The sequence below is a fragment of the Rattus norvegicus genome, chromosome 5 (assembly GCF_021556685.1).
Source record: "Rattus norvegicus strain SHRSP/BbbUtx chromosome 5, alternate assembly SHRSP_T2T, whole genome shotgun sequence".
NCBI lineage: Eukaryota > Metazoa > Chordata > Mammalia > Rodentia > Muridae > Rattus > Rattus norvegicus.
Window position 1 is genome coordinate 25,222,680 of NC_141538.1, and position 14,327 is coordinate 25,237,006.

The following is a 14,327-nucleotide window of genomic DNA, read 5'->3' on the forward strand; positions in this document are numbered from 1 at the left end:
GGGTGCTTATGGCAAGAATCTGCTAAAGACGTGATATAAAAGAATGACAATCATCTCTCTCAAGGATGGGGTGAGATAATTCTCCGTGCAGGCACCCTCCCATGCCTCAACAAAGGGAGAATGACCGGATAATCTCTAAACAGTAGCCAGCATTTGCAAGGGGTTTGCTTATTATTCAGTTGGGTGGTTGGGAGAGGTCTGATCCATTCAAAGCAAACCAAAACTCTGTCTTGAGGACTGTGTTTCAAACCACGTCTAAAATGATTTTTATGAAGGTCTAATAAATAAGAGCTCATATCCCAAAAGGAGACATCGAAATAAAGCAAGAGAGCAAAACCAGAATTAGATCACAGATGTCGTGAGTAAGAATTAGGCAAGGGAGTACGTGCTGGTTGAATGAGAATGGTCCTCATAGGCTCATTCATTTACACACTTAGTTCCCCGCTAGTGGAACTGTTTGGGAAGGGTTAAGATTACCTTGCTGGAGGAGCAGTATCACTGGGGTCAGGTTTTCAGGTCCCAAACGCCCATGTAACTCCTAATGAGCTCTCTCTGTCTCCTACTTGCAGATAAGAAAGCGAAGCTCTCAGTTACTGCTCTAGCCATGCCTTCCTGCCAGGTGCCAAGTTCCCTTCCATGATGGTTCTGGACGCTAAGCCTCTGCAAGCGTAAGCACCCAATAAACTCTTCGTTTATAAATGGCCTCAATCATGCTGTTTAATCACAGCAATTGAAAAGTAACTGGGATAGACAGTGGGCAACAAATATATAAAGGAGATAAAATATATGAGGAAAATATTAAGCAACTAAGAAAATGTTTAGCTTTGAGAAAATACTGCTAGGAATGTACTTGAAGTTATAATCACTAAGGATCATTTAAAAGTCAGATTCAATATAGGTGAAAAAATAATTACCCACTAAGATATAAAGATAAGTTAGTCATAATCAGTATAGCTGGTAAAGAAAGTTGCACAAAAGCATGTTGGGTAGAGGGGGGTGGAATCTGTGGAGGAAAAGATAAGAAGTCTAGTATAAATCATCTCAGAACTACAGAATGAGAAGGGATCAAGGGGAAATATCTAAAAAAAAAAAGGTGGTTGAAATATTCCAGAATTGAAGTACAGAGATAACTAAATTAAGGATAAATATGACAAAGCCCACATGTATCACCTTCAAGCTGACGAACAGCAATGACAAGAGAGTTTCAAACCAATCAGAGAGAGGAGACATGTTACTCTCAAAGAAAGGTGGAGCTAGTGGGTCTCGAAAGCAACAATGGAACCCAGGACGCAAAAGAATACGAAGAAAACCTAAAATGCCGAGAGGTAGGGGCTGTCTAGATATCTACACAGCAGCAATCTTTAAGATAAGAATGTTCCAAGCAGACCTACTCCAAAAGAACACTTTAAAATCAAGACAGAAGTAATGCTAAATGAAAATGATATGTAATGCTAACTAAAATCAGAGGAAAAGGAGCTGTATGAAACAACACACATACTATTGAATGAATTTTATTATGTTAAAGAGTTAAAAATTAAAATTAAGTGGATCATTCGCAAAAATAGAAGTGTATAAATCGGAAGAAAGATTTAGATTTAAAAGTATCTAAATAATAATGTCAAAATATCAATTAATTTACACCTTTCATGCACAAAATCAGTGGAATCCCAAACGAGACTAAATCCCAGGGTAGAGGGAGAAATATGGCCTACGACTCCATGGCTGTGAGCTACTGGCAATTGTTAGCTGCTTGGAAAGGAAGAATCTGTTTTCTGTACAAGTGGAGCCACTGAAAAGTCAACCGAAACCCAGTGGGAGACAACACACTCAAGAGTAGTCTGAGACCACAGATTATTCTTGCAGGTATTGGAAGGGACAGTGGATTTGTGTGTGACTTGGAGAATGAAGTCACGGGAACATGTTAGAGGAAACTCAAAATTCTCAAAGAACTAATAGAATAAAAGTAAGAAAACAGACATCAATTTTCCTAGTCTTCACTCAGAGATGGTGGGATGAGAAGAAAAAAAAAAAGAAGATAGAACAAGTCATGTGAAGTACCCATGGGGCAAAGAGAAAGAAATACAATGAGCAAGAGAGATGAACCCAGCTGTTTGTGTAAATGATGGAACCATTCCGTTTCAGAGTAAAAGATCATTTACCCATGTGTCCTTCATGAGGCACATGGGAACATAAGGATGTTTTCAGTGGAAACATGAACACAAAAGCAGGCAAAAAACAAACAAACCAAAACCAAAAGAACCCTACCCATATCTACTGTGATTCATAGCCTATAATTTAATTAAAGGAACGGCTAACTATACCCCAAATACACTTATAATGCCAGGTGCTGTAAGTGTTTTGAAGTGTCTGTTAAATTACAGGATTTGGATTATAAACGTAGAGCTACAAGCTGCATGAGCTTGTTTTTCTTCTCTCTCTCTCTCTCTCTCTCTCTCTCTCTCTCTCTCTCTCTCTCTCTCTCTCTCTCTCTTTGCGTCTTCTCTGCGGGTCTCGTTTGTGACTTGAAGCCGTCAACGCAGCTTCAGAGCAGTGCAAACCATAGGTGGTGCTTGTAAGATGACAATTAATTCCCCTAGTGTATTTACAATATTTTTCTCTCAAAACAGAGGTATTCCATTTACTCGTTCCATTAGATAATCTGGAATCAATATGTAATTGCTTAAAGACAGCATGGTGTGTTAAGAGGGCTGCTTGAAAGCTGCTTTCACAGGCTGGACCTCCATATTCCTGTGTGATTCACTAGTTCTGAATGATTTCAATGATCTTTTGACTTAGTGCTGTTTGGTTTCCCATTTAACGAGAGCTGTTATAATACAACATTTCACAGAAATCCTACACACAGGTAAAGAAAAAGTATTGTGTAATTCTTAACTGCCATAAAAAATACTTAGTTTCAGCAGAGGATTTTTTGCATCAGTCTAACACAGGTAAGAGGAATATAACACACATAAACATGGGAGAATTCTGAATCCTCGTTGAGCAAAAGCATTCAGGAGGAGAATGGGGGATGGATTTTCTTGAGGTGGAAAATACACTTGAACAGGACCTCAGGAATGTTTGTGTAAAAGAAAAAAGCTATAAAAAAGGATATTACTGAGAAATTCATCTTTTCACTCATATACACCAATAGCTCAAAAATCTGCTGCTACTAGAATATGAATTCAGCCACTGGCTGAGACTTGAGCAAGTTTTTTGAGATGTGGGTGTTGAGTGACAGACTGGAAACTCATTGGTAAAATTTCACATCAGCTTGGAGGTTTATAATATACAAGCTTGTGTCTTGGGACAATTAAGAGCTGTGTTCGTAAGGGGTTAACAGTAAATGGCAGCATGAGAGTGCTAAGAATTTCAGGCTCTTATCCACTCAGCCACTTGTGTAAGTTGAAAAGTGTATACAGTGTTACTGTAGTTGAGACGTATCCTGTGTAAGATTTATTTTAGACGATACCACAAATTTTGCACTAATGTTTTGAAATGTCAGGAAGGAATGCCGATAAAGATCTTATCATGGTGAGCAAACTGGTTGTTACTTCGAGCTGAACACAAACACATAGTAAGAATGTAATACAACACGTGTCATTTCTGCCTAGGTTATTGCCTAGAAATCATGAATCTCTGGCACCACACATGTGCTTGACGTTCATACTTGGGTTCAGAGAATCGTTAGGTTCTATTAGAATGACCTACATTTCCTTAGGAAAATGTCTTTGCCATCTAAATGTTCAGCTGGTGCCCAGACTTTCACTAAAGCAGTGATTAATTAATTAGTCTTCTAGTAGTGCCTCTTTTAGACCATGGATTCACCCTCACGCACTTCAGGACTGACAGTGAGGATGAGAATCCAATGCAGACACACTGAGATTAATACTTGGGATTTATTTTTATTTTGGTTGGTAAGTCAGCACAATGTGGAAATGGCTGCCAAGACGGGAGACGTTTGCACTCACAGATCCCCCAGAGCAGGAGGCACCGCTCAGCGCATGGCCACTGTGGAGGGACTAACTCAATGAGGGACAGAAAGGACCAGGGCAACACCAGACACAAAGACGTGTGGGAAGTTTTGTGTGCAGGAGTGGGCAGCACAGACATGATGTGAGCAGAGAAAGTGCCCAGTCAGCCGAGTGTCCGTAGACTTTGGCTTTTATGGGTGGGTCTCAGTTGGCTATACCCAACCCTGAGTAGTAGTCCCCTGCCCTGCTCGTCCCAAACACTAGGGCATCAGGAGTATAGAAATAAGAAAATATTGTCAGTGCTATCAATAAATTGAATTAATCTAAGAATTACAATTCATCTGTGCTATTAACAGTTTAGTGTTTATGTTTACAGTTATAGAGATGACAGCCCCATAGACCTGATCCTATAGAGCAAATCTAGGAATCTGCAGAACAAAATTCTTAGGAAGGTGATAAGGAAACAGAGTGTCTGCCACATCTAACTATTTATTAGGGAGATTTTCAAAGAAGTAAAAGAGGGGTCTTGAAAGATGGTTCAGCAGTTAAGAGCCTGAGCTGCTCATGTAGAGGACCTGAGTTCGGTTTCCAGCATCTACATCGGGCAGTCCCAAAAGCCCCCGAGGAACCGGAACCGCTGACCTCCTGAGGTACCTGAACTTATCTGCCTATTGTCCACCCACTGCCTATACTTAAACACAAATAAAATTAATCTTTTAAAAAAGATGAGAATTGAGAGACAGTATTCATGTACTGGTAGGCCTGTGAGACACGTCCTTCTCACTCGGATTAATCTGGGTAGTGCTTCATTGGTGATTAGGGAGGGCAAGAGGGAAGAGTTTAGTGTTTTCAAGCAAAAGCCTACAGGGTTTTGGTTCGGACATTTCTTTTTTCTTTTTTTTTTTCTTATCTTTAAAAAAAAAGGATTATACTTTAACAACACCCTTAAACAAATTTAAAGGAAGTTTCACCTAATTTTTCCCCTCCTAGGATATTTAAAAAGCAATTTCCCACTCAAATGACTTACAGAAAGGCATCTGGTGACAGATCCACAGGGAACCACAAAACATTAGCACCCAGGCCTTGTTCCACATAGTCTTCTTTCGCTCTGCCTGTCACTAGTATTGGAACAATTGGGTCAGGTGATCCGAGGCTGCCATCTAACTACATCACAGCACGCATTCTGACCCCTAGGCTCGCTCCCTACACACACAGGACCAGACTTTACCGTCTTAAAGTACACTGGGGCGGAGATGCAGCTCAGTCTTGTAGAGTGCTTTGGCTGCATGGTTCTGATCTCCAACGTCCCATAAACCTGGGGTGGTCCTTTTAATCCCAGCACTCGAGGTGGAAACAGGGCCCTCAGAAGTTCAGGGTCCTTCTCAGTTACATAGCCCCTCAGGTATCTGAGCCTGTCCTAAGTTACACAAGATCCTTGCAAGGAAAAAGAATGGCCCTACAGAGAAAATTGTTTTTAGAAGGGAGTAGCATAGGCTCTATTACAGAAGTGAAGAGGAGTTTATCTAGTCTTATTCACTCTGTGGATCACACATTTTAAGAGTAAAAACAACCTTTGTAATGTACACACACACACACACACACACACACACACACACACACACACACACACACACACACATTGAAAGGACAACTAAGGAACTTAAAAGTATAAGGTAATCACATGATTGAATCCGTTCAGTTTGCTACCTCCTGCTTCCTTAACCAAGTATATGCTTCCCACCAGTGTTTCTCACAGGGAAGACCTTATCACATTGCATGTCCTTATCACATTGCAATGACGGTGGCAGGCCCAGATCATACCTTGGAGGTATCCTCACACTCATCCTCATGCACCGAGCTGGAAGGCGAAGGGGTTGCAGACTTGCTCCCAGGTGGAGAAGGGGAGTTGTGTGGGACGTTGGTTCCTCCCATGTTCAAGCCCAACTGTGCGCTCAGCTGTGACTGGTTGATGGTGGTCAGCTGGCCGTGCTGCATCATGCTTGCCTGCTGTCTGAGGTCTGTAGGCTGGCCTCTCGGCCTCATGGCTGCCAGCTGAGGATGGGAACTGTACTGAGCTCCTTCAGCATTTCCAATCTCTTGCATCTAAAATAAATGAACGGATAGGCACATTTTCAGAAACATGCTTCTTGAAATGTTTCTTTTAGTTATTTATTTATTTTAAGTTTTGACTTTTTTGACAAAGGATCTGTCACTGCACCAACTTAGACTACTATGGAATTTATGGTGTTCATGGAATTCATGATTCTTCTGCTTTGGCCTCTGTAGTTCTGAGGTTGGAGGTGAATGCTATCAGGACTAGCTTAGAAACGTTTCTTTAACTTGTAGATGGTAGGGTGTTTCTAAGCGGTATACACATTAATTTCCTCTGTAGTACAAAAATTCTAACATATACATTACCTTAAAGAATACCAAAAATGGAGCTTGAAAATAGCTCGATTGTAGTGCTTGACTGGAATGGACAAGCTCCTGGGTTTTAATCTCATTATCACAACCAACCAACCCCAACCAGATTTTAATAATTAAGTTAACATTGCATTTCATCACCCAAGAGCAGGTTTGTATACTGATATTTTTGTTCTCATGAGAAGACATCTCATTGGCTCATATTTACACATTATAACATTGTACTTATTTATGTGATGAAGATGTCAACATGCTGCTTCTTGTTAGAATGGTGGTCCAAATTACCAAGTCATTTGTGATTTTAGTGTCACAGCCACCCACTAAGAATTCTAATTCTAATCATTTTAAGGAAGGTTTTAGAAGACAGTAAGAGAATGAGTGTTCTCCGTTTATATTTCTTGAGTTTCACATATGAGTACATTGAACTTATATCACTTCTACCCCTCTGCCCACATCCCCACATTCTCTATTTATTATAACACACACACACACACACACACACACACACACACACACACACACACACCACAAATGCGTATGTTTATAAAACGATGAGTCCATTTACGGCTGCTTTTATATGTTCAGGGTTGACCAGTGGGGATCAGATAACTTATCAGGGAAGTTGTCCCTTGAGAGAACTTATTGTCCTTGAATCAGAAGCCATTGACTACCCCAGTAGCTCTTCTAAGGTTGGGGTTTTGTGAGTTTCCTCCAATACTGGGGTCATGTCAACTGCTGTATCATTCATGTCTTGCTTAGGTAACCATATTGGGATTTCAGGGTTGAAGTTCCATGCCAGGTCTACAAGACACTCTCTCCCTGCAGACGCTCTGGTTCAGTTAATCCTGTATGGAATAGCCAGAATTATCTCCTAACTACCTTTCTCAGAATGCTTACAGACAGGGATGGACCAGTTGATTAAATGACTATTGCAGTGACTTGACTGTGCAGACAGACTTGAACGTAAAGGCTCTAAAACTGCCAGGACTCCATATTAATCCACTATGCTATCAGGGTGACTGCTTTCCAGACTTAACGAGACTCACTCTTGTAACTCAAGCCATGACTTTTGTCTCTGTAGGATTACAATGGAACACATTGGGAGATGAAGCGCTCGACATTATCTGGAGGTCAAATGCATCATGTGAGAGGAGCATGCTGGATTCCACTTAACATTTCTCTAGCACTTCCAAACCTGAGACATTAGGGAATGGTCCTGGTGTGTATTGGTGTGGCTTGCTTAATTGCCTGTGAGAAGGCTGGTTTAAAAAGTGCTCAAGATGAGAGAACAAGAGAGGAAAATATGGATGAAGATACACTGAAAAACTTGTTAAAAATACACATGGGACAGAAAACTCTACTTCATGCTATCTGCTGTCGCATAACAAAAAGATTCCACATAGACCGAGAGGCTTAGGAGTTACCCAACTAAAATGTTATTACGACCTGAGAAGATCGTTAAGAGCGGGCCCAGTCCTGGTCTTTGTTGTTTCTTTTGTAGAGCAGCAATATTGTTTTCTATCGGTGTGCACACACACTAGATAGAACACTAGCTAGTCCAGCTGAGTGTGTACTGAGGCCGTGCAGGACTGGAGCCCATGTTCTTGTTTTCGGACAGGCCTTTCATTGGACCCTTTCACCCCTCTGGCTGTTTCCCAACTCCTGGGCGGGCTCTACCCAGCTTTGAGTCTCGGCACTTTGCTTTCTTGTTGGTGAAGCTGAGGTTGGTTCTACAAGTTTTCTAACATCCTGGTCTGAAGCAGCATTTATTTTTTAAAAACACAAACTATATTGTTCCACTCCTTTAAAGGCAAATGTCATAATTCATGAGGCCACCCCTCTGTGAAACAGTCACGGGAGAGATAGCTTTCACAGATCTTCTGCCGTTTTCAGAGGGTACCGAGATGATCAGAACTGACTTTTAAAAGAAGAGGGAACGTACAATATTTTTTGAAAGGCTTTCAAGTGTATTGAGCTCCTGTGCCTCCTAGCATTTCTCACAGCTTTAATAATGTGTATGGAAAAGTGGCCGCGTGTCAATGGACACTACCCTATGGCACAGCCCCTTCTAATCCCACCTCAAGTAAAGCGTTCAGGTGCTAATTCAGCCTTGGCGATGTAGAGAACAAGTTCCATAGCTCTGTGAATTAGCCGCACTTGTCGGATGAGTCAGGCTTTAACGTAATCAGCCTTCTAACAATGCACAACAACTTGATACCTTGATTTCTTCTTCCCATGCACCCCTGGTTCCCAACATGCGCCACGTGTGGCATGTTTTGAGCCCATTTTATCTCATCTGTGCAGAAATCTGGTAGTTTTAGCTTGGTGCTTCCGGATTATCATGTTTAAATTGATTTTCACACAGAGCCTGCGGATTCATGGCATTGAAGTGTTCCCTCCAGAGGGTTAATCTCCCTTCCGAAACACAAATTTCTTTTACTGTTTTGTAAGGTATACATTTTTTCTTATGCTAATTTGTGTTATTCTAGGGCTGTATTCTTGCCCCTGCCTGAAAGAGGAAGTAGCCTTCAGTCATGGTGAAGCAAAGGATCATGGGAGTAATGACTAACCATGCCACCAGTGGCGTCAGGCTAGAGAGACATTTTTGACACTGCACCAAGGCAAGCATAAGCAAGAGACCATCAGGACCCACATACCCATAAACACAATGGAATCCTGGACCACCACGAAGTTTCTGATTAGGAGAAGTACATGAATCTTGTGCTGTTTTCATGGGAAGCATTGATGTTTTAATTACTACTGTTTAATATGCAGGAGGCGAGAATTAGAGAGTATGACGTCTAATTATAAAACATAATAATTAGTGACCTCACACTAGCTAACAAAAGCCTTCATTACCCGTCTCCTCTTGCAGTGCACTGGTTGGTTGGTACTCCATGATGAAATTTAAACCAGTCGGCTAGTTTTCTATTAACCCCCATATTTTAAATTTATAGTGAACAAGTTGCTGCAGTCACACTTAGTGATTTTTGTGTGTGTGTGTGTGTGTGTGTGTGTGTGTGTGTGTGTGTGTTTCTTTTCTGGAATGTAGAGATGCTTTGGTCAGGTACAGTTTGCATTGATTGTGCTAGCTCCTTACACAGGGTGTTGCACATCCTAGTCACTTGGAGGACTTTATTTGCTAAGTCCTAGCACTGGAATGCATTAGAGGTAATGTCTAATGTATATATTTCTCACTTTCTTAAAAAAAGATTAGTAAACTTAATAAAAGATTAGTAAGCTATATTATCTTGTCTAAAAGTACTACATATCATTGGCATTTTAACTTCCTATTTATTTCCTCATTTGGGAAATACACATGATCTGGGAATGGGCTGGATCTTTTTTCTTTTTGCAAACCAGGTTGTATTGTTTCTTTGGATTTTCTTGGTTGCTCTGTACATGGTATTTTTCATCCTTATGGGAGCAGAAATGCCAGTTAAAATAAAGGAGGAAGATTATAATGATGAAGGGGAATTTCATATGCATCTCTTCAAAGTCTTTTTTCAATTAATGAAAACCTAAAGTTCCATTAGAATTAATTAGGGAAGCAGAGTAGATCCTGTCCACTCATTCTGCCTGGGCCCTGTTCTGCGATCTACCTTCTGACTTGCATGGTCCATTCCCTCACAACAGAAGCATTCCAGGTTGAAGGGAGTGGGAACACTAGGTACAAAATTTGACACACCTTTCAGCCTGTGTGAGTCCTTTGATTTTCTTTGAAAATGGAAAGAAAAACAACAGGCTCACATTTGCCATCCTAGGACTATAATTGTCAAACATTATTTTGGTGTGACTTGAGCATCTCTCCCTCGAGAAAATACTCAAAATAGTGTTACCTGTATGGTGACGAATGAAGTTAAAAATTGTGTTCTAGAATAATACAGAACATTGGAGCTTTGCTGGTGGTGCTCAAAGCTGCGTGTGTACCACAATTCTCATGTCTACTGTGTCTTTGAACATCAGCATCCTTCCCGGTCCGATGTGGGAGCCTGGTAAGCAATCATTATCCCCGCCTGTAGCAGACAATCTATACCGAAACAGTTGTACACATAAAACTCTAATGACACCTCGCCTCTCTCTGCTCAGATCCAGCTGTTTAAGTGAACAGCAGTTGGTGAACAGCGCTCCAGAGCAGGGCCAGCCCCAAGGCCCTCTCTTCTAATATGGTTCACCAGCTGCTGCATTCTGTGGTCTATGCAGGCAACTCCTGGATTTGTGCCAGGTCCAACCGAAGCAAGGGAACAGGAAGAATTTCCAAAGCTCTTGTGCCCACCAGTCTATCAACGTTTGACACCTTTTGCTGTGGAGTGCTTTCCCAAGGGCCATGAAGAGACCCTGCTGGCATTGGCTGCGACAAGTGCTTGCCCTCCACCTTTTATGTATGTATGTCATCAAACACAAAACATTCTTAGCATCTAAGAAAAGCTTTAGAGTCTTGCCCTGAGTTGTCCATGCAGCCCTGCATGATTAATTAGGGCTGGAAGGACAAACACTTTTAGTTTTTTTTCCTAAGAATGATACACTGTGAGAGTCTATGAGAAGAATGTAAATGTTGGTATTATTTAAATCCACAATTTGATTACATATTTTGACGAGGACTCAATTGATATGTAAATGTGTGTATCAGAACAAATGTGTGCGTAACTTTAATAATTAAATTTTACTTAATATTCACATACGAACAATTCTATGAAAGACCTTAATTATTTGTTCTCTAAACAAGTTAAATTATCCTATTGTGATGACCTTGAATATTCGATTTATAATTTGGACATGCATAATTTATACAAATATCAATACTGTGCTATTAGGTATTTGACACTAAATACTGATATTGCCAAAAAAAGAAAAAAAACCTAAATAGTACACAAATTGTATTTATAAAGATGAAAAGTTTTAAAGGGTAGAACATTTGAATGAAAACATTTTTATGAATAAAAGTTTAAATTTTAGATTAACTTGATTCCAACTCTAAATTTCCAAAACCAAGCTTGCTTTTGAATTTAGTATCTTCATTCTTGCTTTTCTTTCAAAGGACAGTAGGAACTCTACTAGGCTTCAGATTCCTTTCCAGTACCTTAATATGAGATCTATGTAGTTAGGACAAGTAGATACTGTGAGGAGCACAGTTCATTAGGTGTTGCACCTCTGAGACACTGCTCTCTAGAACCATCACCCAGGGGGGACATCTGAACCTGTGCTCCAGAAACCCAGGTTTATGCTGATGTGAGCCTCCTCTAAGGCTCACCCTCTGCACCTTCAGCCCAAGGTTAGACTCGTTCATGAAAGGGACCCTCAGTACTCAAGAGACTTTGTATGGAAGAGACAAACATTACTAAAGAGTATTTCAGGATCACCTGAACATATTTTGCTATCATCTTAAAAACCTTCTCACTCAAGATGACCCAAAGAGCAGGCCCTAAAGATTACAAACAACAGGGCAAAAGAAGACCCTCACTCTGCAGTGTCCCCACTGAGCCCTGCCTCTTCTCTTTAGAGTTTGACTTCTGCTTCTCTCACAAGCCAACATGGAAAGAAGAACCTTTGGTACCCTCACACATAAGTCCAGATTCCTTGCACATGAGAGGCAATCTGATAGTGTCTGCAGTTGACATGTCATCTAAGGCTGAGGTTTTGCACTCTTGATGCTCAGCTCATGCAGTCATTTTGAAGGCCAGAGAGCTTTTAGGAAGTAGGGCCTAACTGCTGAGGTGTCTTGGTGGGGACGAGCTGTTTTTTTCTCCATCTTTATTCAATTGGGTATTTCTTATTTACATTTCAACTGTTAATCCCTTTCCTGGTTTCCCCGGCCAACATCCCCCTAACCCTCCCCTTCCCCTTCTATATGGGTGTTCCCCTCTCCATCCTCCCCCCATTACCGCCCTCCCTGCAACAATCACTAGGACATGCTGTATTTTCTGAAACCATGAGCCAAATAAACTTTTCCTCCTAAAGCTGTTGCGACAGGTGTCTTGTCACCAAGATGAGAGTAGTAATTAACACACACAGCCTTTCTTCTTTTATTTGACTTTTCTTCTTCTTCTTCTTCTTCTTCTTCTTCTTCTTCTTCTTCTTCTTCTTCTTCTTCTTCTTCTTCTTCTTCTTCTTCTTCTCCTCCTCCTCCTCCTCCTCCTCCTCCTCCTCCTCCTCCTCCTCCTCCTCCCCCTCTTCTTTTTTTTCTTCTTCTTCTTGTAAATGGTTTGCTACCATGGAGACACTACTCATCAAATCAGCCTGCCTCTGAATCCAGTAAACTATCATAGTTCTTAATTGCTTGATGTTCATTTCCACCTTTGAAAAGGGAGGGCTTTTCACATTCTTACTATGCCTACTATGTGGCAGGCACTGGTCTTGATTCTGGGCAAACTGAACGTGGCCAACTTGTCTGAAACCTTTGTTGTGTGTAACTCAATTTGCAGTCTGGGAAACACAGTGCAACACATGAGTGTCGTTGGTGCCATAGAGATGAGTCTCAAGAAGAAACGAGGAGAGATGAAAACTATTTGCCTTCAAGTACCTCACTGTCAGGATTAATTAAGATAGAAAAGTGTTTTCCCAAGATTGAACTTAATTTCATGTTTGTGGCTTATGCTCAAGTTTTATCTTTGTTGTTCTCTTTGATGAGTTCTAGTTCATGGAGAACTGTTGATACAGAGCACGAATCCATGCGGCCAAGGGCTTCATCTGTGGAGACTGTCCCTAGAATAAGTTGGGCAGCTTATGGCCACAGAGCACAGGGTACCACTGTGAGAAAGTAAATAGGTTCCATTAAGGCTGAGTTTATAACTTGGTTTTAGTGGCTCCACAATAAGGTTAAATGGGTACCTGCTTGACAAAAGGTTTAACAAAATTGTAATATATATGAAGGCATTATGACTCACAGTCCATCTTTCTCCTTCACAAATATTGGTCATACCTCCTTTCCTGTGCAATACCACCAAGGCTAGGTGGTTAGGGTTTGTGCCTTTTGACCATCTAGATATCAACTGTTTTGGACTTGGGTTGAAAAAACCCATTTCTGAATGTTTCATATGAATACTAATTGCATCCCAATGTGATTTTTTTTTAAATTATTGACAACATTGTCAAGCTTGATGAAGCTTCAGTAGGCTTCAGGACTCTTCTGTTTAGCACAAATAAGGGAAACATGAAAGTTGCATGCTGATGCAAACATAAGTTCAGTTCATTGCACGACATAATGACTCATGGGTCTTGTCTAAAGAATTTGGGGGACTATGTGATCTATCCTGTTTCCAAAGACTTGTGAATTATCAGTTTCTACAAGATTTTATCACTCCGACAATAGGGCTCTAAAGATCTGCTGTTGGTAATACTGCAATTAGTCCTGAAGCAGTTGCTTTGTGCATCTCATGCCTTTTGTATATGTATTACAGTGTGGGCAGTGCTGTGCTCCAAAAGACTGTCACTCTGTACCAAGTGCTCGTGTCTGTTCACATCTCCTTAACTTTAATGTACAGAGACCGGGGAGAATAAAGGTTGGTTTTTTTTTTTCAGGATACTTTCGAGGGCTGTGAGCATTGAAACATGAAGAGCAGCCTAGAGGTGTAAGTGGTGAGGAACTGGGAAGTCCTCTGAGGCTCTGCTCTGTGAATGGTGGCTTACTGCTCAGAACTGGTTCTGCCTGTTCAAGGCAGTCTGCACCAGCCAAAATGGCACTCCACACTATATTTAGATCCTATTAGCTTGTGTTCTCATCTTTTTCACTGGGATATTGATGGGATGCTGTTAGAAATGGAGATATGAATGGCATGTTGACCTCTTCGCAGCAGTTCAGAACGAGGACACTGGAGTTCATCTGGAGGATCTTAAATCAGTGGAAGCACACAGCACCCAGCTCAGAAGCACACCCCAGAAAGCAGAATTAACACTCTGCTTGCAGAAAAGAGCTTCTTGGACAGTTTTTGTATG

The 14,327-nt window shown here is 41.0% G+C and overlaps 1 protein-coding gene across 6 annotated transcripts in view; it reads right to left on the bottom strand.

The window, feature by feature from the left end:
* Positions 1 to 14,327, bottom strand: part of Tox (thymocyte selection-associated high mobility group box) — a 297,248-nt gene that overhangs the window by 45,611 nt on the left and 237,310 nt on the right. For all 6 annotated transcript variants that reach the window (NM_001108654.2, NM_001436909.1, NM_001436910.1 and 3 more), the window contains 1 exon segment: positions 5,793 to 6,074. In NM_001108654.2, the coding sequence (NP_001102124.1) occupies positions 5,793 to 6,074 (282 nt within the window).